Genomic DNA, 25,890 nt, shown 5'->3' on the forward strand with positions numbered 1-25,890 from the left:
CTGCCAGCCCCACACATGCACTCAGTCTCTCACACTCCCCACCTTATGCACAGACGCAGCACAGCACAGTTCCCTCCCTGGGCCCGATGCAACATCACCCCCCCACCACCCTCTCCAATTCTGATGCACCTTGGCCCCCCACCCCTGGGCCCCGGCCCCGACCAGCCTCGGCTCCCCCGGGGCCCAGCAGCCCTCAGCATGTTCACCAACGCTGGTGTCCGCTGCTCCTCCAATCGGAGACTGTTTCTTTCCCTCATTTGCCTCATTTCCCGCTTTCCATCTCCCTCAACGCAGGAGCGAAGCAGTCTCTGATTGGAGGAGCTGCTCCATGCAGAACCTTGCATTGAAACTTGCCCATTTGACCTGAATTTTGAAAACTGGCTTCGGGCGTCACATAGAGGGCCTTCACAGGCCGCATGTTGGACAAACCTGGTCTAGAGAGAGCACTCTGGAACCCGCTTAATGCATGACAGTAACCTGGGATCTGTAAATAGTTAAGGGTTAACAATAAACGTTTTTACATATTTAAATATGTAAATCTCAAGATCTTATTGTTGGGACACTATCACGCACCATATTAAAACATGGTTGGCAGCGGTGGCCGCTCCTACAAGGTATCACATCAGACAGAGTACCATAATCTGACATGGTGATCTGCAGTGATATGAAAAGTGGCAGCTAAAAGCATGAACCCAGAACTGCATTCCAAGGCATGAAACACTAAAAGCAATTGAAGCCTAATCAGAGTGACATGCACCTAAGAAGAAAACTACACTACAGACTTGGAAGTGAGGAATCCACCAGCGCCAGTGGAAGTCCATTGCAGAAAATTACAAGAACCTGAGTGACACAGTTCATGAGATGGTGAGCAAAAATACTAAAAAGTAGCCGTACTTACATTTTAGAATAGGTAGTGGCCCCAAGTGCTCAGCATCCAAAGAGTAGCGGAAAGAGAGCTGCAAGTAAAACACCAAGGTTTAAAAAAAATTGTAAAAATCAACTGGTGGAGTCAAAAGTTTAAATAGAGAAACTCGCAGGGCACAGTAAATAAAAAAGGAAAAAGCCTGCAGTGTTTAAGAGAAAGGCAACCCTTTTCCTGTATATAAAATAAAAAGTATTGCTGTTCTTCCAGCCCAGTACAGTACAAAAAGCTGGAATACACTGTACCTGGCTTGGTATATTTGTTGCAAAATACGACACCTGCAAAGCAGTTTTTTTTAAATTGAGCCAAAAGCTCCCCAGCCACAAGGCTCAAAAAAAAGACTTTAGAGGGAAGTCAACTGCATCCTAGCAACTACAGCCTGAGTTAAAAAAAATGGTTGCTGCACTCAGCCTTAAAGGAACAAGACAAATTAAAGCTGTAGCTACAAGAAAAGAAAACGGACAGAAAATTGGAAGAGACCCCAGAGAGAGGGTAACTGTGCCAAGGGCAACAAGAGACCCCAGAGAGAGGGCAGCAAAAGACCCCCGAGGGAGGGCAGCCAAAAACCCGGAGAGAGGGCAACGAAAGGCCACCGAGAGTGGGTTCCGCAGGGCCCCTGCGGGCGGGCGGCCTGACAGAAAACACCAGAGGGATCCAAAAGACACCAGAAAGAGGGAGACCGATGGCAGTGCAGAGTGAGCAGATGACTATGAATATAGGAAAGCTTTCTGAGGTAACTCAAAAGAAGAAAAACATGCAAAAAGTACATGAAGCGGTTCTACAGGATAATGTTTGCGTCAGAGCTGAACTGGAAGCTTTGAAATGCAAAATTCAAGCTGATTATATACCTTTGAAAACGCACGATAAACTGAAGTCTTCAATGAACCAAGCTGTTTGAGATCTGAGGAAACAATTTTTAGAGACGACACAAAGGTATCAGGAGGAAATAACAATCCTCAATTCCACTGTTTGGAAATCAAAGCAGGAGTTGGGAAAACTCAATCAGATGTACAACCAGGCAAAACAGCAGCCAGAAAAGGCACGCAAAGAAGTTGCCACCCTGAAAGACTCCTTGAAGAATCAATATGTAGCTATGGAAAAACATGAGCTACAGAGGACCTTGACTATTACTTCAGAAAAAGCAGCACCAGAACTATCAGTAGCAATAAACTGATGCACTGAAGCTCAGTTAGTTGGCAAGAGGTTAACAAGAAAATGAACAATTGAGAAAAGAGTTGCTTGTCCTTCAAGATCGAATGCAAAAGGAATGTGTAACCATGAAGAAATGAAGACTGTCTTAAACAGTAGAATAGAAGCATAGCAGAGGGAACTCGAGACTATGCTGAATTACAGGAAAGTTCAAGATGAAGCAAATGAGCTTCGCAAAGAAAAGGAAAACCTGTTGACAGACCTTCACATGCTAGAAGAATTCCTTGGGACAAAGTTTATTCCTCTGGAAAATTACGAAAAGAAGGAAAATGAATTTATAATCACTCTGAACTGATGAATCAGTTGGCAGAGAAGACTCAGCAAAGTTCTATATGCCAGGAGGAAGGTGAAAGCTACAAGAAATAGACTGAAGAGCTGAAGAAGCAGTTGAATGGAAAAGATGAGGCATTGAAAGGAAAAGCTGTTGAAGTTTCCAAACTGAGAGGATAATGAAGCCATGAGTAGCACAATTACAGAACTGAAACAAGCTCAGACTTCGCTGGATACAGACCTGGCCAACAGTGAAACCAAAATGAAGGACAAGGACAAAGTTCTGTTGCAGACAGAGAAAGAAAAGACAGAAATAACATCGTAAAATGTAAATCTGACACTGAAATGCAAGGAACTAGAAGAAGGAAAAGCACTGGATGTCGCAAATGTATGAGAACCATTGAGCTGAATGAAAAGATTCATAAGCTTACAAAACTGTTTGAAAATAAAACAGCAAACAAATATTGGCTGAAATTGTGAAACAAGTGGAAATGAAGGTTCCATTTGCAAAGTGTATACGTTCAGCAAGAACATGGCAGACATCATGGAAAAAGAAAATTCGAGTCTACTCTAGGAGCAGAGTGCACATTCCCTTTGGAAGGAATGGTACAAACCCACAGTGTCCGAAAAAAGCAGATGGGTTGTTAATAAAGAGAAACACAACTCAAGGGAGCGCAAAAAGTAAATCAAGTGAAGACAGCCAAGTACCAGAAACAGAGTACCACTACCATTCCTCTAAACGTGAAGGACTGCAATATGGAAGAACTCTCAAGACTGTCTTGAATTTATAAAGTCAGAGACTTGAGATGGGGAAGCAGGGATAGCAAGTAAAGATGGTATTACAAATAGTTATACTCCATTGGAAGGGAGGAAAGTTTTCTGCAGAGAAGAAAAGGGGATGTTGTATGATGCTGTGTGTGCCTGCATGCCATTGTAATGTAAAGGTGCTTGGCAGAGCAAGGGTTAATGTGAGACCGGAGAATAGCACTGCCCGTAGTATGATGTATAGAGTCAAATGGCAATAGACTGAGAGAACAGCCTAGAGAGAACACACTGGATCCAGCCTGCATGGAGACAAAAGCTCCATGCATGACAGTAACCTGGGACCCGTAAATACTTCAGGGTTAACAATAAACAGTTCATGTTTAAATATACAAACCTCAAGATCTCATTATTGGGATCACCGCACACCATGTTATAGCAGGGTTGGCAGCGATGGGATATCAGTGCTATCAGCATAGTGCAACATGCAAATTCAGCAGGAACTTTCAAAGGAGAATTTAGAGGGCTAAGGGCAGAGAGCAAGGGAGAGCGGGATTAATTGAAAAACTCTTTGAGAGGGTCACAGAGACTCTCTGTGCTCTGATGTTTTATCGTTCCAGTGATCTTTTAATGTCTAGTTTGTTTCTGCAGTGTGTAGGGGGGGCAGTGTTTCTGTCATGAGTGCTGCCGATCACTGATCAGTGAATCACTCGTACATAGACGGGCACTGAGCTGGTTACTGGGACGTTGCACAGTGTGTTTGCTCATCACTGTGTAAAATATCTTCACCCAGTCACTGTTTTAGCTGGGCGCAGGAATGCCCTTTCTTCAGTGCTGTTGAGTGAGGAGTATCGGACTCTCTGAGTGATCCTGCTGGATTGTTTCTTTTCTCAGGTACGCAGGATTCTGAAGAGCCAGGAAGTGTACGAGAATTTCTTGCGCTGCATCGCCCTGTTCAACCAGGAGGTGGTTTCTGGCTCAGAGCTTCTCCAGTTGGTCACTCCATTCCTGGGGTAAGTCAGTTCAGCTTGTTCACTCACTCTGACTAAAGGCTGGAATGTCCAACAGTATCCATCAATAGCTTCATTCATAGTTTCACTCAGAAACTTGCAGAACACACAGATGTCTCACTTCAATCTGAGTATGCAACACCATGAATGGAGTCAGGTTCATGATGAGTGTGATTTGACATTTATTTCAGTTGTTTAACAACAGCTGTGGGAGACAGGAATTTAAATTCCTTTTTACGCCTGTGTGAGGTTAGTACAGTAACAGTGCTGGTGATCGGGGTTGATCTACACTGTTATCGAATGTGTTATACATTTTGGTTGCAGTACATGTGAATATCTTAGTACGTGGGAGGGAAAGATTGGATTTGTTACCAGCTACTCTGTGCTGTGAAAACCAAAGGATGTTTCCCTCTACTGAAGGTGACTAATGCATGCTTCATTTTTTTCCTCAACTTTTTCATTCTTTCATGCATCCCTCTCCCTCCCTGACACACCTCCATCCCCTCACTCCCCCTCCGCGCCCCCTCGCTCCCCCCTCGCGCCCCCTCCGCGCCCCCTCGCTCCCCCCTCCGCGCCCCCTCGCTCCCCCCTCCGCGCCCCCTCGCTCCCCCCTCCGCGCCCCCTCTCTCCCCCCTCCGCGCCCCCTCGCTCCCCCCTCCGCGCCCCCTCGCTCCCCCTCCGCGCCCCCTCGCTCCCCCCTCCGCGCCCCCTCTCTCCCCCCTCCGCGCCCCCTCGCTCCCCCTCCGCGCCCCCTCACTCCCCCCTCCGCGCCCCCTCGCTCCCCCTCTGCGCCCCTCACTCCCCCTCGCTCCCCCCTCCGTGCCCCCTCGCTCCCCCCTCCGCGCCCCCTCGCTCCCCCTCTGCGCCCCCTCACTCCCCCCTCCGTGCCCCCTCGCTCCCCCCTCCGCGCCCCCTCTCTCCCCCCTCCGCGCCCCCTCGCTCCCCCTCCGCGCCCCCTCGCTCCCCCCTCCGCGCCCCCTCGCTCCCCCTCCGCGCCCCCTCGCTCCCCCTCTGCGCCCCTCGCTCCCCCTCGCTCCACCCTCCGTGCCCCTCGCTCCCCCTCCGCGCCCCCTCGCTCCCCCTCCGCGCCCCCTCGCTCCCCCGTCGCGCCCCTTCGTTCCCCCCTCCGCGCCCCTTCGTTCCCCCCTCCGCGCCCCTTCGTTCCCCCCTCCGCGCCCCTTCGTTCCCCCCCCGCGCCCCTTCGCTCCCCCCTCCGCGCCCCCCTTCGCTCCCCCTTGCACCCCCTTCGCTCCCCCTCACTCGCCCCTCGCTCCCCCCTCCGCTCCCCCTCACTCGCCCCTCGCTCCCCCCTCCGCGCCCCCTCACTCGCCCCTCACCGCGCCCCCTCCGCTCACCCCTCGCCGCGCCCCCTCCGCTCGCCGCGCCCCCTCTGCTCCCCCTCGCCACGCCCTCTCCGCTCCCCCCACCTCCCCCCGCTCCCTCCTCGCCACGCCCCCCCCGCTCCCTTCCCTCATCCACCTAAATGTTCACTCCCTCATTTGGTCCCTCGCTTGCTCTGTTGCCCTCTCCCTCTTTCCCTCTCTCTGGCACTTAATCAAACAGGAAGTTCCCTGAGCTTTTTGCACGTTTCAAGTTGTTCTTGGGCCAGAGGGAACTCTCACTCACACAGCCTTTACAAAGAGACCGGCCTGTGGATGGAATTGCCCGGGAGATTGACTATGCCTCATGTAAGCGGCTGGGCTCCAGTTACAGAGCTTTACCCAAAACCTACCAGCAACCCAAGTGCAGTGGGCGGACTGCAGTCTGCAAGGAGGTATGAACAATTCCTCAGACTCTGTGAAAATCAAGCATTTGATTGTTTTACTCATTTACTGAAACTAGAGGCACTTTAAAATAAAGAGTGTATAACAGATGTATGTGAGGTCATTTACAGGAGCTTGTTCCAAACTCCCTTCTCCTGGCGGGAAGATGATCTGACTCTTCTCTCTTGTGTTTTCTTTTTTTTAATTCATTCATGGGATGTGGGCTTCACTGGTTAGGCAAACATTTATTGCCCATCCCAAGTTGCCCTTGAGAAGGTGGTGGTGAATTGCCTTCTTGAACCGCTGCAGTCCATGTGGTGTAGGTACACCTACAGTGCTGTTAGGGAGGGAGTTCCAGGATTTTGACCCAGCGACAGTGAAGGAACGGCGATATATTTCCAAGGGAGGATGGTGAGTGGCTTGGAGGGGAACTTCCAGGTGGTGGTGTTGCCATGTGTCTGCTGCCCTTGTCCTTCTAGATGGTAGTGGTTGTGGGTTTGGAAGGTATTGCCTAGGAGCCTTGGTGAGTTGCTGCAGTGCATCTTGTAGATGATACACACTGCTACTACTGTGCGTCGGTGGTGGAGGCAGTGAGTGTTTGTGGATGTGGTGCCAATCAAGTGGGCTGCTTTGTCTTGGATGGTGTCAAGCTTCTTGAATGTTGTGGGAGCTGCATTCATCCAGTCAAGTGGGGAGTAATCCATCACGCTCCTGACTTGTGCCTTGTAGATGGTGGTCAGGCATTGGAGAGTCGGAAGGTGAGTTACTCACCACAGGATTCCTAGCCTCTGACCTACTCTTGTAGCCACAGTATTTATATGGCTAGTCCAGTTCAGTTTCTGGTCAATGGTAATCCCCAGGATGTTGACAGTGGGGGATTCAGTGATGGTAATGCCATTGAACGTCATGGGGCGATGGTTGGATTCTCTCTTGTTGGAGATGGTCATTGCATGGCACTTGTGTGGGCCGAATGTTACTTGTCAGCCCAAGCCTGGGTATTGTTCAGGTCATGCTGCATTTGGACATGACTGCTTCAGTATCTGAGGAGTCGTGACTGGTGCTGAACATTGTGCAATCATCAGTGAAGATTGTAGCAAATGCTTCAGCCTTACCTTTTGCACTGATGTGCTGGGCTCCCCCATTACTGAGGATGGGGATATTTGTGGAGCCGCCTCCAGTGAGTTGTTTAATTGTCCACCACCAATCATAACTGGATGTGGTAGGAGAGCTTAGATCTGATCCGTTGGTTGTGGGATCGCTTTGCTCTGTCTATCACTTGCTGCTTATGCTGTTTGGCACGCAGGTAGCCTTGTATTATAGCTTCACCAGGTTGACACCTCATTTTTAGGTATGCCTGGTGCTGCTCCTGGCATGCCCTCCTGCACTCTTCATTGAACCAGGGTTGATCCTCTGGCTTGGTTGTAATGGTAGAGTGAGGGATATGCCAGGCCATGAGGTTACAGATTGTGTTTGAGTACATTGCTGCTGCTGCTGATGGCCCACAGTGCCTCATGGATGCCCAAACTTGAGTTGCTAGATCTGTTTGAAATCTATGCCATTTAGCACGGTGGTAGTGCCACACAACACAATGGAGGGTATCCTCAATGTGAAGGCGAGAATTCGTCTCCACAAGGACTGTGTGGTGGTCACTCCTACCGGTATTGTCATGGACAGATGCACCTGCGGCAGGCAGGTTGGTGAGGATGAGCTCAAGTATGTTTTTCCTTCTTGCTTGTTCCCTCACCACCTGCCGCAGACCCAGTCTAACAGCTGTGTCATTTAGGATTCAGCCAGTTTGGTCAGTAGTGATGCTATTGAGCCACTCTTGGTGATGGACATTGAAGAGCCCCACCCAGAGTACATTCTGCGCCCTTGCCACCCTCAGTGCTTGCTCCAAGTGATGTTCAACATGGAGGAGAACTGATTCATCAGGTGAGGGAGGGTGGTACGTGGTAATCAGCAGGAGGTTTCCTTGCCCACGTTTGACCTGATGCCATGAGACTTCATGGGGTCCAGAGTCGATGTTGAGGACTCCCAGGGCAACTCCCTCCTGACTGTATACCACTATAGCATCACCTCTGCTGGGTCTGTCCTGCTGGTGGGACAGAACATACCCAGGGATGGTGATGGTGGTGTCTGGGACATTATCTGTAAGATATGATTCCATGAGGACGGCTATGTCAGGCTGTTGCTTGTCTACTCTGCGAGACAGCTCTCCCCATTCTGGCACTAGCCCCCACATGTTAGTAAGGAGGACTTTGCAAGGTCAACAGGGCTAAGTTTGCTGTTGTCATTTCCGGTACCTGAGTCAATGCCGGGTGGTCTGTCCAGTTTCATTCCTTTTTTGAGACTTTGTAGTGCTTTGATACAACTGAGTGGCTTGCTAGGCCATTTCAGAGGGTATTCAAGAGTCACATGCCTGAGTCACACGTAGGCCATACCAGGTAAAGACAGCGGATTTCCTTCCCTAAAGGACATTCTCATCTTTACCTTGTTTCCTCGAGAGCTGAGCGTTTTTTCCAAAAGGAACAAAGAAATCTTACACAGATCACAGTGAAATCCAATTTTTTTCACCTTTCTGTAATGCTTAAGTTCCTAATACCCAGAAACTACATGTTTAAATTTAATTAACAAGTGCTCTCAATTAAAGAATCTCCAGAGTTCTATTTCTCTCTAAATCGCCATTCTGACTGGTGTTTGAAACAGTCCAGGCAGAAGCCATGTTGTTAAAAGCTGAATTCCTGTGTTTGTAGCAGTGAAGTTTGTGGATGTGGAACAACACTTGCCCTGGTGCACATCTCAAATTCCATTGCTCATGGTCTATGTGCCATACCTCCCCCACACCCCAGCCTACCTTGGTGCACTGCAGTGCATGTCCTGCTCTCCAGTTCAAACAGGTTTGGGGTGTGAATGCTGCAAGTCTTGTTGCTTGAAGGGTTCCCCTTTGTTTCTAATTTGATTCACTTCTTCCACCATTTTTTCCATCATCCTTGAACCCACCAAAATCACCAGGCACCTGTCAACCTTCATTGATTCTGCCTCTGATCGATGTGCTCGTGTTTCACCCTCTCTTTTTAGGTTCTTAATGATACTTGGGTCTCATTCCCCTCTTGGTCAGAAGATTCCACCTTTGTCAGCTCGAAGAAAACTCCGTATGAAGAGCAGCTTCATCGCTGTGAGGATGAGAGGTTTGAGGTAATGAGCTGCCTTTGCAAAACACACTGCAATAAGTCAGTCACAGTAGCTGTGAAAACTTTTATTGTTTCAGACTTGACCTTTCACCAGAATTAGCATTGGTACCTGATGTTGGGTTAGGGGAGGGGTTGGGTTGTAGGCAGCGGGATTGTTTTAGGATTAGGGAAGGTTGCAGTGGTTGTCTTGGGATTTAATTTGGGGAAAGGTAGGTGCCCTTATTGCCCTAGGGATTGGTTTGCATTTGATGGAGGTGTCATTGTCACAGTTAATCTGGAATTGAGTTTGGAGAGGGGTACATTGGCAGTGATGCTCTGCTTCAGTTAACCATTGAATTTCCACTTTTGGGTTGTTTCTTTACATAAAGCTTGATGTTGTATTGGAAACCAACCTTGCCACAATCCGTGTGCTTGAGAGCGTCCAGAAAAAACTAACTCGGATGTCTCCGGAGGATCAGGATAAATATCGTCTCGATAATTGTCTGGGAGGAACATCGGAAGTCATCCACCGCAGAGCCATCTATCGTATTTATGGAGATAAAGCGCCAGAAATAATCGATGGGCTTAAGAAAAATCCAGCAACAGCTGTACCTGTGGTGCTGAAAAGGTGAAGTTTAATATAATGAGACTCCTCATTGGGGCTCTGTCACCAAACAAACCTTCAGGACACATTAGAATTGCAGAATGTTACAGAACACAATGAGTCCATTTGGCCCATCGTGCCTGTGCTGGTTCACTCTGAACTATCTGTCAGCTCCCTGGCCGTACCGATTTAAATTGCCTTGGTGATAACCAACTCTCTCTATTTTGGACTGCATTCCAATATGACACAACAAAAGTGTATCTCTTAAATCCATATCACCCCAGCTGGAAATCCCCTCAATCTGATCACTTATTTGGCAGCAATTGTAGTGCCCTCCATGTTACAGTATCAGTAGAAGTACTAACATCAGGTTAGCAGTTAACAGCAGGTGATGTGCTCCACACCAGCACACCTCTGCGATTGAGGTGGATGAAGCTAGTTATTCCTCAAGGAGCCCTATTTAGGGTCAATTGGAACATTTGAGTGGCACAGTTTGAAATATGTTCAAAGATTTCAGCAACTACATTCCTGTTTTAAGTGGGATGGAGGGGCAGTGGTGGGGTGTTTCGGGGGTGTTTGGTGTTTAGCCCCTTTTTGCTGGTGATTCAGTCTAAACAATGAGCAAAAGTCTTGCACTGTTGAGAATTAACTGTTCTTTGCGAGTCTTATTCCTCAAAGCCCAGCCCTCAGTGTAAAGGTTTGTAACCAAGTTACAGATTTGGAAGTTTTATTAAATTTGGACTGTCGCAGATTGAAAGCCAAGGAAGAGGAGTGGCGGGAGGCACAGCAAGGGTTCAACAAGATCTGGCGGGAACAGTACGAGAAATCCTACCTGAAATCACTGGACCACCAGGGTGTCAACTTCAAGCAGAATGACACCAAGGCGCTCCGCTCCAAGAGTCTGCTGAATGAGATCGAGAGCGTTTATGATGAGGTAACCTGACATTTCTCCAATGATAAACCCCACAGCTTGCCAGCTAAATGACAGGTATTGTAAACAGAGCATGTGGAGGCATGTAAAAGAATTTCTCAGCACAGACCTTTGTTTAATTTTGTGGCGGTGAGTCTCATTAACAAGGGACAAAGTCCCAGCCACAGCCCACATTGAAAGATTGGCACCCCCTGGAAACAGTGCAGACACCTGAAGGAACTTGTATGATTTCTCATAATTTAGTTGAAGTATCTTTAATTTGTCACTGCTTTAAAGTTTGATTCAGGAAGAATGTTCTGTGCGGGGGGTGGGTCTGAGAGGCAAGGGAGAGTTCGACAACAGTAACAGGATCTGAAAGATGGGAGGCCACATCCTCCTTTTATTTCCGATTTCCAGTTTGCCTTCCACTGGAGGAATGACTTCCATAGCTATAACCAAGTTAGGATAAGTTCTCCTGTCAGTCAGGCCTGGTTAGGGTAATCAGCCAGCCAGGTACTAGACCCACTTTAGGGTTAGTTGGTCAGTCCTGAGACTACAACCGTCGGTATTTTTCTGCCTGGTACAAATGTAAAGATCTGGGAAGTTAACCCTTTCTCTCCTGTTGATTTAGCGCCAAGAGCAGAACTCTGAGGAGGGCTGCCCAGGTGTCAATGGGCCCCACCTGATGTTCGTCTACGAGGATAAACAGATCATGGAAGATGCTGCATCTCTCATCATTTATCATGTGAAGCGACAGCCAACCATTCAGAAGGAGGACAAGGACCACATCAAGCGCATCATCTACCACTTTGTGCCAGACTTGTTCTTTACCCAGCGTGGTGAGCTGAGCGAGTCGGAGGATTCAACAGACGATGAGATGGAGAGTGTTCCGAGGCATAGTCAGAGTAGCAACGCAGACACGGGACAGAAAGGAGCAGCATCTCCAGAGAGTAGCCTAGCTGAGGAGCGGCTGGACCTGCGTGACCAAGTGGCAGAATATCAGAAAAACCTGGATGATGTCTACAATCTCTTCTTTGTAAATAACAATTGGTACTTTTTCCTGAGATTACATCAGATTTTGTGCTACCGGCTGCTGCGAATTTATAGACAGGCTGAGAAACAACTGCTGGAATATCAAATGGAGAAGGAGAAGGAGAAACAATTGCAGGATGGGAGGAAAGAGAAAGCGAGTGATCCTGCCGTGGAGCTCAGGCTCAAACAGCAAAGTACGATTCCGTTTCCCAACAATTTGTTCTCTGTTTTCCCCCTTTCTCTCCCAACAGTGCTGGCAGGAGGAGGCCATTCAGCCCCTCAAAACGGTCCTGCCATTCAGTTAGATCATGTGTGAGCCAACACAGGGAATGTGGTCAGGCTATTTGTCGGAAGCATTGTAGCTGAACCTCGCCCCATCTGGCTGAGCTCAGATAACTTGGCACAGACTGAGGATCAAAGCTTCAGCCCTCTTATTTTCAATCTCATGTATGTCTAAACGTTGAGGTGGTTGATATTTTGAAATATTTCTATGTTTGGATCTTTAGGCGAGATTGAGTTGGAGGAGTATTACCCAGCCTTCCTAGACATGGTAAGGAATCTGCTGGATGGAAACATTGAGCCTACACAGTATGAAGATACATTGCGTGAAATGTTCACCATCCATGCCTACATTGGCTTCACAGTTGATAAGCTGATTCAGAACATCGTAAGGCAGGTGAGTGCCACTCTGAGGATCTACTAGCAGGTGAGTGCTAGTGCTTTCTCATTGAGGGGATGGGGCTAGGTAGGAGATTTGGGATGCAATCTGGTTTCAGCTCTCTCAGTGTGGAGAGGGGGTATAGGTGAGATGAAGGTTATTGCACTGATGTTGAGTCACAGGTCCAGAACATCATGAACTAAGTCTGTTGCTGCACTGTGCCTCAAGCTGTGGGGTGGGTCTCTTCGACTAGAGACCGTCTCCCTCCTGCATCTGGCTGTGGTAGCTCACAAAGCCAAGCAGCCTCTTCTCTTTGCTGACCACACAAAACTGCGATCTATCTGTGATATTCATCGTTTTGTAGGAAAGCCTGTAACCTGATCTCAAACTTGGCTTCCTCTGCACTCTCCCCATGGCAACGTGAAACAGATGATCTTTGGTAGAAATGCTGATTTAGATATTCTTGACTTTGAGTCTCTTTCATCTTAGAAGTAGCTGGACAGTTTACAGCACAACTGCTTACAACCTGATTCATTCAACATCTTTCTGGGACTTTGGGAGACTCTGAGTCTACCTATTGTGAATGCTGCGACGGCTACCATTGTCTATAGCTGTGAATGCACATGCCATCGTCCCAGTTTTTTTTTCATTCACTCATGAGATGTGAGCTTCGCTGGCCAGGCCAGCATTTATTGCCCATCCCTAGTTGCCCTTCAGAAGGTGGAGTTGAGCTGCCTTCTTGAACCGCTGCAGTCCATGTGGTGTTGGTACACTCACAGTGCTGTTAGGAAGGGAGTTCCAGGATTTTGATCCAGCAACAGTGAAGGAACAGTGATATATTTCCATGTCAGGATGGTGAGTGATTTGGAGGGGAACTTCCAGGTGGTGGTGTTCCCATCTGTCTGCTGCCCTTGTCCTTCTAGATGGTAATAGTCGTGGGTTGGGAGGTGCTGTCTAAGGAGCCTTGGTGAATTCCTGCAGCGCATTTTGTAGATGGTACACACTGCTGCTACTGTGCGTCGGTGGTGGAGGGAGTGAATGTTTGTGGATGTGGTGCCAATCAAGCGGGCTGCTTTGTTCTGGATGGTGTCAAGCTTCCTGAGTGTTGTGGGAGCTGCACTCATCCAGGCAAGTGGAGAGTATTCCATCACACTCCTGACTTGTGCCTTGAAGATGGTGGACAGGTTTTGAGTCAGGAGGTGAATTATTCGTCGCAGGATTCCTGGCCTCTGACCTGCTCTTGTAGCCACAGTATTTACATGGCTTGTCCAGTTCAGTTTCTGTCAGTGGTAACCCCCAGGATGTTGATAGTGGGGGATTCAGTGATGGTAAAGCTATTGAACATCATGGTTAGATTTTCTCTTGTTGGAGTTGGCCATTTTCTGGCACTTGTGTGGCACGAATGTTACTTGCCACTTGTCAGCCCAAGCCTGGATATTGTCCAGGTCTTGCTGCATATGGACATGAACTGCTTCAGTATCTAAGGAGTCGTGAATGGTGCTGAACATTGTGCAATCATCTGTGAACATCCCCACTTCTGATGTTATGATGAAAGGAAGGTCATTGTTGAAGCAGCTGAAGATGGTTGGGCCTAGGACACTACCCTGAGGAACTCCTGCAGTGATGTCCTGGAACTGAGATGACTGACCTCCAACAAGCACAACCATTTTCCTTTGTGCTAGGTATGACTCCAACCAGTGGAGAGTTTTCCTTCTGATTCCCATTGACTCCAGTTTGGTTAGGGCTCCTTGATGCAATATCCAGGCTTGGGCTGACAAGTGTCAAGTAACATTTAAGCCACACAAGTGCCAGGCAATGACCATCTCCAACAAGAGAGAATCTAACCATGGCCCCTTGACATTCAATGGCTTTACCATCACTGAACTCCCCACTAGCAACACCCTGACCAGAAACTGAACTGGACAAGCCATATGAATACTGTGGCCACAAGAGCAGGTCAGAGACCAGGAATCCTGCAATGAATAATTCACCTCCTGACTCCCCAAAGCCTGTCCACTACCTACAAGGCACAAGTCAGGAGTGTGATGGAATACTCCCCATTTGACTGGATGAGTGCAGCTCCCACAACACTCAGGAAGCTTGACACCATCCAGAACAAAGCAGTCCACTTGATTGGCACCACATCCACAAACATTCACTCCCCCCACCACTGAATCACAGTACAACTCGGTCAAATGTGGCCTTGATGTCAAGAGCAGTCACTCTCACCTCACTTCAGGAGTTCTGCTCTTTTGTCCCTGTTTGAACCAAGGCTGTAATGAGGTCAGGAGCTGAGTGGCCCTGGTGGAACCCAAACTGGGTGTCAGTGAGCAGGTTATTGCTAAGCAAGTGCCGCTTGATAGTACTGTTGATGACCCCTTCCATTACTTCACTGATGATGGAGAGTAGACTGATGGGGCGGTAACTGGCTGGGTTGGATTTGTCCTTTTTGTGTACAGGACATACCTGGGCAATTTACCAGAGTCCTGGGTAGATTCCAGTGTTGTAGCTGCACTGGCACAGCTTGGCTAGGGGCACAGCAAGTTCTGGAGCACAAGTCTTCAGTCCTATTGCCGGAATATTGTCAGGCCCATAGCCTTTACACTATCCAGTGCCTTCAGCATTTCTTCATATCACGTGGAGTGAATTGAACTACCTGAAGGCTGGCATCTGTGATGCTGGGGACCTCTGGAGGAGGGCGAGGTGGATCATCCACTCGACACTTGTGGCTGAAGATTGTAGCAAATGCTTTAGGCTTATCTTTTGCACTGATGCACTGGACTCCCCCATCATTGAGGATGGGGATATTTGTGGAGCCTCCTCCTCCAGTGAGTTGTTTAATTGTCCACCACCATTTACAACTAGATGTGGCAGGACTGCAGAGCTTAGATCTGATTCGTTGGTTGTGGGATTGCTTGTCTATCACTTGCTGCTTATGCTGTTTGGCACACAAGTAGTCCTGTGTTATAGCTTCACCAGGTTGACACCTCATTTTTAGTTATGAGATGTGGGCTTCGCTGGCCTGGCCAGCATTTATTGCCCATCCCTAGTTGCCCTTCAGAAGGTGGAGTTGAGCTGCCTTCTTGAACCGCTGCAGTCCATGTGGTGTTGGTACACTCACAGTGCTGTTAGGAAGGGAGTTCCAGGATTTTGATCCAGCAACAGTGAAGGAACAGTGATATATTTCCATGTCAGGATGGTGAGTGATTTGGAGGGGAACTCCAGGTGGTGGTGCTCTTGGCATGCCCTCCACTCTTCCCAGTCTAGCAGCTATGTCCTTTAGGACTTGGCCAGCTCGGTCAGTGGTGGTGCTACTGAGCCACTCTTTGTGATGGACATTGAAGTCCCCCACCCAGAGAACATTTTGCGTCCTTACCACCCTCAGTGCTTCCTCCAAGTGGTGTTCAACATGGAGGAGCACCGATTCATCAGCTGAGGGAGGGCGGTACGTGGTAATCAGCAGGAGGCTTCCTTGCCCATGTTTGACCTGATGCCACGAGACTTCATGGGGTCCCTGGAGTCGATTGAGTTGAGGACATACCCAGGAATGGGTGATGGTTGCGTATGGGACATTATCTGTAAGCATAGATTGCGTGAGGATGACTATGTCAGGCTGTTGCTTGATGAGTCTGTTAGACAGTTCTCCCCATTTTGGCACTAGCCCCCAGATGTTAGTAAGGAGGACTTTGCAGGGTCAACAGGGCTGCGATTGCCATTGTCATTTTGGTGTCTAGGTCGATGCCGGGCGGTCTGTCTGGTTTCATTTCTTTTTTTGTGACTTTGTAGTGCTTTGAAACAACTGAGTGGCTTGCTAGGCCATTTAGCCAGAGGGCATTTAAGAGTAGGCCAGACCAGGTAAGGACGGCAGATTTCCTACCCTACAACAATCGACAATGGTTTAATCAACAGTGGTTTCTGCCGTGGTGGGATTCGAACCCTGGTACCCAGAGCATTACCCTGGGTCTCTGGATTACTGGTCCAGCCACAATACCACCACGCATACGCCTCCCCTATCAGTTACACAATTTGGGCCTCCGTTGGCCTTTAACCGCCCCAGACCTGTTGTCAAGCAAATTTTGTTACAGGTCACATGACCCCCTCCACTTTATTTCAGATTAAAGACAGAGTTTCAAAACATAACCATCTCACAGACCTCATAATTGTAATTAATGACACCTCTGGTTGTGTAACATTGCCTCGGTACACTGCAACGGAGTGCCTGCTTTAACTCTGTTCAAGTCCTGGAGTGGGACTTGAATCCACTGAGCCACAGCTAACACTTGAATCTTGGTTTCTTGTCTCCCACAGCTGCAGCATCTGGTAAGTGATGATGTGTGTGTGCAGGCGACCGAGGTTTACCTGAGTGAGAGGAAGCGAGGAGCAGCTGGAGGGAGTTTGCCCTCCCAGTGTGTTAGAGCAACCCTAGAAGCAGCCTACCAGCTGAAGGCTGAGCGCATCATGCCAGATGAAAATTGCTTCAAGGTAAGACTGCTCACTAAATCTGTGATCTTTCCCACTGAGCTGCACTGATACGGGCGGTCTGCTCCCGGTGAGCTGCGCTGATACAGGCGGTCTGCTCCTGGTGAGCTGCGCTGATACAGGCGGTCTGCTCCTGGTGAGCTGCGCTGATACAGGCGGTCTGCTCCTGGTGAGCTGCGCTGATACAGGCGGTCTGCTCCTGGTGAGCTGCGCTGATACAGGCGGTCTGCTCCTGGTGAGCTGCGCTGATACAGGCGGTCTGCTCCTGGTGAGCTGCGCTGATACAGGCGGTCTGCTCCTGGTGGGCTGCGCTGATACAGGCGGTCTGCTCCCGGTGAGCTGCGCTGATACAGGCGGTCTGCTCTCAGTGAACTGTGCCAGTACAAGCGGTCTGCTCCCGGTGAGCTGCGCTGATACAGGCGGTCTGCTCCCAGTGAACTGTGCCGATACAAGCGGTCTGCTCCCAGTGAGCTGTGCTGATACAGGCGTTCTGTTCCCAGTGAGCTGCGCTGATACAGGCGTTCTGTTCCCAGTGAACTGTGCCGGTACAGGCGGTCTGCTCCCGGTGAGCTGCGCTGATACAGGCATTCTGCTCCCAGTGAACTGTGCCGATACAGGTGGTCTGCTCTCAGTGAACTGTGCCGGTACAAGCGGTCTGCTCCCGGTGAGCTGTGCTGATACAGGCGGTTTGCTCCTAGTGAGCTGTGCCGATATAGGTGGTCTGCTCCTGGTGAGCTGTGTTGCCATGTTCAGTCTGCTTAGGATATTCGCATTTTTTCCCCCCATCGCCAGCAGTGAAGTTTCTCGAGATTCTGTTTTGTGAATGAGATCTTGGTGGTTTGTGCTCTCGGAGATGGGTTGTTGTGACTAATGTTTCTGCACCCACAGACTTTACAAAGAATTGGGACACACGGCAACATAATCAATTAAAGCTAGACAAGGTGCAGTGAAAGGACTAACCTAGGGGGAAAAGAATAATTGGCTCAAAGGCTTTGGGGCTAACTGTTGATAGGTAGGATAACATTCAGCCAGATTGATCAGGCCAGAACAAAGTGAGAACTGTCACATGATCTGCTGCATAGGTATGGGGATGATGAGAGGGAGGCTGTGATTAAGGGAGTGATGTGAATGTGGATGGGGCTGGGTAGAGGAAGACATAGGGATGAGATGGGAGAGGATTAATGACAGAGCTTGTGAATCAGTGTAATGAGATTCAGTAAATTCATGTCACTTTTTGCTGCAGATTATGTTTATCCAGAGTAAGGGACATGTTTCCATGACGATTGAGCTATTGGACACGGAGGAGGCCCCTTCCGATGACCCCTTGGAACTGCAGGTAAGAATTGTCCTTGCCTCACAGTGCATTGCCTGTATGGGCTGCACAGAACTCACATCCCTGAGTGTCCCACTGCTGTATCTGGGAGTCAGGGCTGTGATTTAAATACTCAGTTATTACAGTGGAATGTTTTCTCGTGTAGGAATAATTTAATGATGCAGCACAGGGAGGTCGTTTGACCCATCATGCCTGTGCAAACTCTTTGAAAGACCAGTCCTATTTATACTCATCATTCTTGTTTGAGATTCCCAGCGCCTGCAGTGATCTGCTTTCAGTTCATCTCTAGTTGTGTTCCAGCTGAGCCTCTGCATAGCCATATTGATTGTAACTCTCCTCCCTCATCTTTCCGATTGGCAGAATTTGACAAGCTATATGGAGCAGTACGCTGGCCCGGAGGCGATGCAGTTCGAGCAGACAGATGGATTCTTTTATAAACCAGTGTTTTTACCCAGGTGAGTTCATACTGAGCTGTGTACAAAATAGAGCGTCTATTTCCCTTTTATTCCTGATAACCCTGTCCTATGTATAATACATTATCACTTTACCCGACTAATCTGACCTTTTATACAGCACCATTTCTCAGGTCCTTATATCTTTAAATAGCAACTTTGAAGATGTGGAGGGAAAGAAAGGTTTAGTTCAACAAGTCCACGGTTGTTAACATAGCTTCTGTGTTTTGCAGAAATCTTCGGAAATTTCGGAAATGGCAACAGAAGCAGTTTCTGTCAATGAGAAATGAGAGCAGGAACAACAAGCAATGCTGTGTAGGCGTAGAGAACTCAAACAATATTGACTGCAAGTTTAAGCTGAACACTCACAAGCTTGTGTATGTCATGAACTCTGAAGATTTCATGTATCGTTGTGGAGCCTTGCACCGGGCTCGTGAGGTAACTGCTTTTCCATCTCTCAAACGCTCCCAGAGATATTATATATTGTGAACCATTGGAATATGGCAGACACACTCAGTTTGAATTACCCTTCCCCCACATGCCTGTAACACGGCTGCAATAATTAGTAGCCACCTGCCCATCCACCGCCCTTCTCTGTTGCCTTCATACATATCAGACTGGAAGAAAAGGATTGGGTGTCAGGGCCACTGTTTCAGCGTGATGTTAGAATGATAGATCCCTAAAAACCAGGGTTCTTCTGAGTTGGGGGGACTGAGACCCATCTGGAACAGTGTAGAGGGAGCTTTACTCTATATCTAACCCCGTGCTGTACCTGCCCTGGGAGTATTTGATGGGGACGGTGTAGAGGGAGCTTTACTCTGTATCTAACCCCGTGCTGTACCTGTCCTGGGAGTGTTTGATGGGGACGGTGTAGAGGGAGCTTTACTCTGTATCTAACCCCGTGCTGTACCTGTCCTGGGAGTGTTTGATGGGGACAGTGTAGAGGAAGCTTTACTCTGTATCTAACACCGTGCTGTACCTGTCCTGGGAGTGTTTGATGGGGACGGTGTAGAGGGAGCTTTACTCTGTATCTAACCCCGTGCTGTACCTGTCCTGGGAGTGTTTGATGGGGACGGTGTAGAGGGAGCTTTACTCTGTACCTAATGCTATGCTGAACCTACTCAGGGTTAGTGGGTGCATGAAATGGAATTTATTCCATTCATGGTACTGACAGGCTCAACTCAAAGAGCAGTTGTGTGTTTGCGTGTCTGTTATCTGCAGCTCCAACATTCTGCACTGCCTGCATTTATTTGTTACTGAAATTTATCAATGGGTTGCACACTGTAGTGAATGTCTGTGCTTTATGCTACAAACATTGACACTCCTATTCTGATTTTCTCTCTGTCTCTGCACCTGTTCCCTTATTTCCTTTCCCTTGATATTACCTCCCCGCCTCCCCCCTCACTCCCGCCTCCCCCCTCACTCCCGCCTCCCCCCTCACTCCCGCCTCCCTCCTCACTCCCGCCTCCCCCTTCACTCCCGCCTTCCCTCTCTCACTCCCGCCTCCCTCCCCCTCTCTCACTCCGCCTCCCTCCCCCTCTCTCACTCCCGCCTCCCCCTCTCTCACTCCCGCCTCCCCCTCTCTCACTCCCGCCTCCCCCTCTCACACTCCTGCCTCCCCCTCTCTCACTCCCGCCTCCCCCTCTCTCACTCCCGCCTCCCCCTCTCCCACTCCCGCCTCCCCCTCTCTCACTCCCGCCTCCCCCTCTCTCACTCCCGCCTCCCCCTCTCACACTCCTGCCTCCCCCTCTCCCACTCCCGCCTCCCCCTCTCCTGCCTCCCTCTCACTCCCGCCTCCCTCCCTCTCTCCCGCCTCCCTCCCTCTCTCACTCCCGCCTCCCTCTCTCACTCTCCCACCTCCCTCCCTCCCTCCCTCTCCTGCCTCCCTCCCTCTCTCCTGCCTCCCTCCCTCTCCCGCCTCTCTTCCTCTTTCTCTCCCCCTCCTGCCTCCCCTTCTCCTCCCCCCACCCCGCCTCCCCTTCTCTCCCCCCCCACCTCCTGTCCCCTGCAGTCGCAGTGCCAAGTTACCAGATACCAGCACCAGCAGTTTCTGGAATGGCACAACCGCTGGCTGGAGAACCATGTGACTGATGAGATGGGAGAGCTGGTTCAGGATTGGCTGATGGGCGAAGACGTCGAGGATCTAATCCCATGTAAAACCATTTGTGAAACCGACACCATCCATGACATTGCTGTCAACAGATACCGTGTTCAATACAGCCGCTTCCCTCCGTCGCCATGAAACGCTTCTGCACGCACTTGTGCTTACACACTCACACACTGCAGTCGCAAGTGTACTGCGTACCCACGTGTGGTCAATACACGATGCTTAAGGCTGGTGAGGTGATTGTGTTAGCTGCCTGACTCCTGTATAAGAGAATGATCATTGCAGCACCAACCTACTGAACACAGCCAGTATTATCAATGAGGAAATGCATTTGACATGAATCTACTTGTGATCCTTGACCCCGTTTTCTTTCTCTCTTCATCCCACTCCTGCCCCTTCCCTGCCAATTGCTGTATTCGCATCCCCAACATCTTGCAAAAGATTGGTCAAACTTTGTGACACTGCATGAGATATTTTTGGTAATGCACAGCTTGCTGATGTGTACACTGTGTGATTCTGTGCACAGGAGATGGACTGAAGCAACTGGACCACTGGATAGTAGGACTGGTAAGTGTTGACTCGTGTGGTCTCGCCATTGCCCCCTCTCCCCACACTCCCCCGTCCTGAAAGAAAAGCAGAGGGTATCATTGCTTGAAGATGTAGCTCACCTTTTACACGTAGTATATATCCGGCGCAGCCTTTGAGAAACATTGGGAGATTTGTGAATCTGTCGACTCGGGAAGCTGTGCATTGACCTCGACAGTCAGACTTGAGGCTGAGCCGCTGTTACTGTGGAGTCTGCACCTGCCTGAGGCATCAGTCAACCCTGGAGTGCTGCATTCAACTGAGGGCTCAAACTCTACACCAATCCAAACTCATCAGGACCCACACAGTCCAGCTTTGAATGAACCCGAGGAGTTACCAAGTTGCTGAAACCTGTTGTTTTCTCAATTTGCGGCTATTGAGTGTTATTAAACATTGGGACTGTCTGTGAGCTATGATGTTCTGATGTTAGAGCTGGTGGGCAGCTTTGTTCCAGTCTATACCCAGCGTTCAGTATTCCTGTCTGAGAAAGTATTCCTGTTCTTGATGTATGGAAGCCAAGTTAGTGAGAGTTGAGTCTGTGAACATACAAACGGAGTCAAAGCTACCAATTGAAACTTCAAAGTAATTAGTGTGTCTTTGTGAACTGAAACTCAGTCTGGGCTGTGAGCTCAAACTGCCGCTTGCTCAGAGATGGACTAAGTTGACTCCGACTCTGACTACAGTGGAGAAGGATCAGTGAATGGAGATGGTTTTTCTTGGAGTCGAGAACCTGCTTATTTCACAGGGCTCCTTTTGTTTCTCTGATCTTCACAGTGACATTTGTTTGAACCCTGTTGAGTGTTTAACTTTCTCTGAAGCTGTGCTGTGTATGAAGTGATAATGTACATTACCCTCTGAGTGAGTTGGCTGGATGAGAGTCTGGAAATGCAAAAGCAAACACACAAATGCGTTTTTGTATTAACTGCCTGAAATTCAGGGGATTCTTTTGTGAGAGTATTATGGAAAGGTTTCAGGTTTTAGACTCTTTCACTTGTGGAAAGATCACAGTTTAAGTTGGTGTCTTGTTGGAGTTTCACTGTCCCAAGGAGAATTTTTGAAATGGTTTTGTGTGCAGGAGCATCTTTTCCGGGAGGTTTAGAAACTCTTCACCTTTAAACAAGGGATGATCTTGGCTTGTTTAGGTTTCAGGATGGTAAGCAGCGGAGGTGTGTGGGAGGCAGAATGATTGCTTGTGGCCGTGGAGAGTTTACCAGAAGCTCCCTGAATGCCTGGGTCAGTAACCAAGTCTCTCAGATCCATGGTTCATGCTGATCTCAGTCAAGGAGGGGCAACCAGAGGGGCTCCTATTTATGCTCATTATCCGCTGACCTTAACTGGCAAGATGCTTGTGCAGATGTCGAGTGAGGATAGAATTGGGTTTGAGTGTAATTCTGCCATGCTGGATTATCCCCCTGGCACCCCACTGTCTAACATAATGCCTGAAAGAATGGCCACTTGGGTGAGATACTGAGTGGCTTTATGGAGGACAATGGAGAAAACTGGTGCCAAATAATAAGCTTTCCATCATATCAAAGTTTTGTTTATTGTGGACCTGGTGTGGGCTGACCTGTTGGTGCTGGTCACCTCTCTGTCTGAGCTCTTGATACTGCTTCTGTTTGACTGTCTCGTCCAGTTATGGACACTGGCTGAAATGGCTCCTGCGTCCCCTGATGGTGATGTGCAGGAATCAGATCAGCTGACTTAGCACAGAGCTGGGATAGGGACCCAGAGTCCCTGATCACTGAAACTCAATACCACACCTGTGGAAGGGGCTGTGTGTTTATTCTGTGAAACACAGACAAGGAGTCTGTACCATTGTCCGTTACAGCCACCCAGTCCCACAGCTCAATGCAATGGACACTCTGTGACTCTGCAGTATCTGCCAGGTTAAGTTATCAATGAGGAGGAGGGCTGCACTTTTGGAGAGATCATGGACCCTGTTCTGGATTGAAAGCTGCCCCGTTCGCAGCTCGGTGTTTGGAATGCCTCCGGTCCCGGATTGCTGCTGTGATTTGGAAGTGTGCGCAGTACCGAGTCTTTGCCTCCCGATGTCACTGTTGCACTTTGTCCGCCTGCAGAGGGGAAGCGGGGTAGGAGGAGGGTGGGGGAGCCGGGAGCCCAGAGGCACAGGGCTTCCCGAGCCACTCTGCAGGGTCTCCGCCACACAACCAATCACGGACATTAGCACAAAGCCAGGGGGGGGGGACCCCGTGGAGGGGCACTTACAGCCCTTAGCTGTAACCTGACTTGTTAAATAAGGGGCTGGGAGGGAGAGTTATACATAATGTCTTTAGCAAGCATTTTGATGATGCTTTTTAAAATGAAAATGTTAAGATGCACTAAGTGGCATGTTCAGTTCCAGTGTGGGGGGGGGTATGGGGGTGTTTGGTGTGACCCCTCACCGCCAGCCTGCCTCTGAAACATCCCACTTTTATTTATTATATTTGGGAGGGGAGGGCCCCCGATTCACTGTTTGGACTTCAAGCCCCCCCACCCTCACCCTGCAGCATTGCCTGGTGAAGCAGGCGGGGAGGAGGGGGGGTGGGGGGGAGCTGCGGGGAGAGGAAATTTAAAAGTTCACTTGACGGGAGTTATACTAGAGAGTAAGAGGCCATGAGTGCGCACCGCTAAATGGGGGTGTGCCAGATAAGGACATTGCCACGGAGACCAATCCTTCGGTAGCGGGCTAGCTGCTGGAATGTTGCCTGGTTACAATGAATAAATTTCATTTTGTTCCTAATGTGTGTGAAACACTTGATGTGATTTTAATTGTGATAATCTGAATCTATGGAATTATCAATGTTTAAAAGAAAATCTTTGTGTCGATGCTGTGCTGCGTCTGGTTGTTTTTGTAATGAGGATGGTTATTTGTGAGGTCACTTTTACCGGAACTTTCTCTCTCGATTTAAACTTTGCTTCTGCCCCGTTCAAAACACCTTCACTGACATATAAACTCTTTCAGACTGGGGGGAGGGGGGCGGGGGGGTGCTTGAGGAGCCAGATCCCCACTGTGGGGGAGGGGGAGGGAGGGTTGGGAGGGGGGGGAGATGGGCCTGATCCCCACAAGGGGTGGGGCTGGATCTCCACAGGGTGGGGGAAAGCCTGAGGGTCGTGATCCCCACTGGGGGACGGGCTTGAGGAGCCTGAGGGTCCTGATCCCCACTGGGGGCAGGGGTCCTGGAGGTCCTGATCCCCACTGGGGGCAGGGGTCCCGGGGGTCCTGATCCCCACTGGGGGCAGGGGTCCTGGAGGTCCTGATCCCCACTGGGGGCAGGGGTCCCGGGGGTTCTGATCCCCACTGGGAGCAGGGGTCCTGGGGGTTCTGATCCCCACTGGGGGCAGGGGTCCTGGGGGTTTGTAATTCTGAGTATTTAAGTTCTCTATCATTGCTGATGATTCTTCATTCAGATTGATTTGAAACAGAGCTGTACAGGGAGGGGGTATTTGGGGAGGAGGGTGGTCAGCGATTCCAATTCCCTGCATTCCAGTGTTCCTCACTCTTTGAAACATTGTACCTTCACTCAAAATAATAAAAGCGAAAAATGGATTGTTCCTGGACTCTGGCAGTTTGCTGGCATGGGAGTCAGTGAGGATGTGGGTGTGCTATGGTTGTCTGAGGGGTATGGGGATCAGTGAGGGGGGTGGGTATGGGTATGGGAGTCAGTGGGGGCGATGGGTGTGGCTATGGGAGTCAGTGAAGGGGGTGTGGGAATGGGAGTCAGTGAGGGTTTGGGTGTGCTATGGTTGAGGGGTATGGGGGTCAGTGAGGGGGTGGGTATGGATATGGGAGTCAGTGGGGGAGATGGGTGTGGCTATGGGAGTCAGTGAAGGGGGTGTGGGTATGGGAGTCAGTGAGGGGGGGTGGGAGTGGAAATGGGAGTCAGCGAAGTGGGGGTGGGTGTGGGTATGGGAGTCAGCGAGGGGTGGGTGGGTATGGGAGTCTGAGGGGGGGGTGGGTATGGGAGTCGGTGAGGGGTGGGTATGGGAGTTAGTGAAGGGGGGTGGGTGTGGGTATGGGAGTCAGTGAAGGGGGGTGGGTGTGGGTATGGGAGTCAGTGAGGGGTGGGTATGGGAGTCAGGGGGGTAGGTGTGGGTATGGGAGTCAGTGAGGGTGTGGGTATGGGAGTTAGTGAAGGGGTGTGGGTTTGGGAGTCAGTGAGGGGTGGGTATGGGAGTCAGTGAGGGGGGTAGGTGTGGGTATGGGAGTCAGTGAGGGGGGTAGGTGTGGGTATGGGAGTCTGTGAGGGGGGTAGGTGTGGGTATGGGAGTCTGAGGGTGTGGGTATGGGAGTTAGTGAAGGGGGGTGGGTGTGGGTATGGGAGTCAGTGAGGGGGTAGGTGTGGGTATGGGAGTCAGTGAGGGTGTGGGTATGGGAGTCAGTGAGGGTGTGGGTATGGGAGTCAGTGAGGGTGTGGGTATGGGAGTCAGTAAGGGTGTGGGTATGGGAATTGCATTGAGGTTTGGGTGGGATGGGGAGTTGGGCGGATGGGAGAGGGGCTGAAGTCAGTGGGGCAGAAAATGGTGAAGAACTTGATACTTCTATATCTGATTTGACTATTGCCCTCAGTGCCTGGGCTGCTGGAGGCACAGGAGTGGGGTGGAAGGCCGTTAGAAATGCTCTCAG

The 25,890-nt window shown here is 49.8% G+C and overlaps 1 protein-coding gene across 2 annotated transcripts in view; it reads left to right on the top strand.

Annotated features, from left to right (window-relative positions):
* The window catches only part of sin3b (SIN3 transcription regulator family member B), a 41,292-nt gene extending 19,129 nt beyond the window's left edge, over nt 1–22,163 (top strand). For both annotated transcript variants that reach the window (XM_078537227.1, XM_078537228.1), the window contains exons 9-20: nt 4,058–4,176; nt 5,737–5,947; nt 9,015–9,131; nt 9,496–9,734; nt 10,461–10,644; nt 11,252–11,846; nt 12,159–12,328; nt 16,619–16,792; nt 18,033–18,125; nt 18,483–18,577; nt 18,808–19,012; nt 20,586–22,163. In XM_078537227.1, the coding sequence (XP_078393353.1) occupies nt 4,058–4,176; nt 5,737–5,947; nt 9,015–9,131; nt 9,496–9,734; nt 10,461–10,644; nt 11,252–11,846; nt 12,159–12,328; nt 16,619–16,792; nt 18,033–18,125; nt 18,483–18,577; nt 18,808–19,012; nt 20,586–20,816 (2,433 nt within the window). In that variant the 3' untranslated portion in view covers nt 20,817–22,163. The remainder of the gene's footprint in view (nt 1–4,057; nt 4,177–5,736; nt 5,948–9,014; nt 9,132–9,495; nt 9,735–10,460; nt 10,645–11,251; nt 11,847–12,158; nt 12,329–16,618; nt 16,793–18,032; nt 18,126–18,482; nt 18,578–18,807; nt 19,013–20,585) is intronic.
* Nucleotides 22,164–25,890: the final 3,727 nt, after the last annotated feature.

This window comes from Cetorhinus maximus, unplaced genomic scaffold (assembly GCF_964194155.1).
Source record: "Cetorhinus maximus unplaced genomic scaffold, sCetMax3.hap1.1 HAP1_SCAFFOLD_2070, whole genome shotgun sequence".
NCBI classification, from domain to species: Eukaryota; Metazoa; Chordata; class Chondrichthyes; order Lamniformes; family Cetorhinidae; genus Cetorhinus; species Cetorhinus maximus.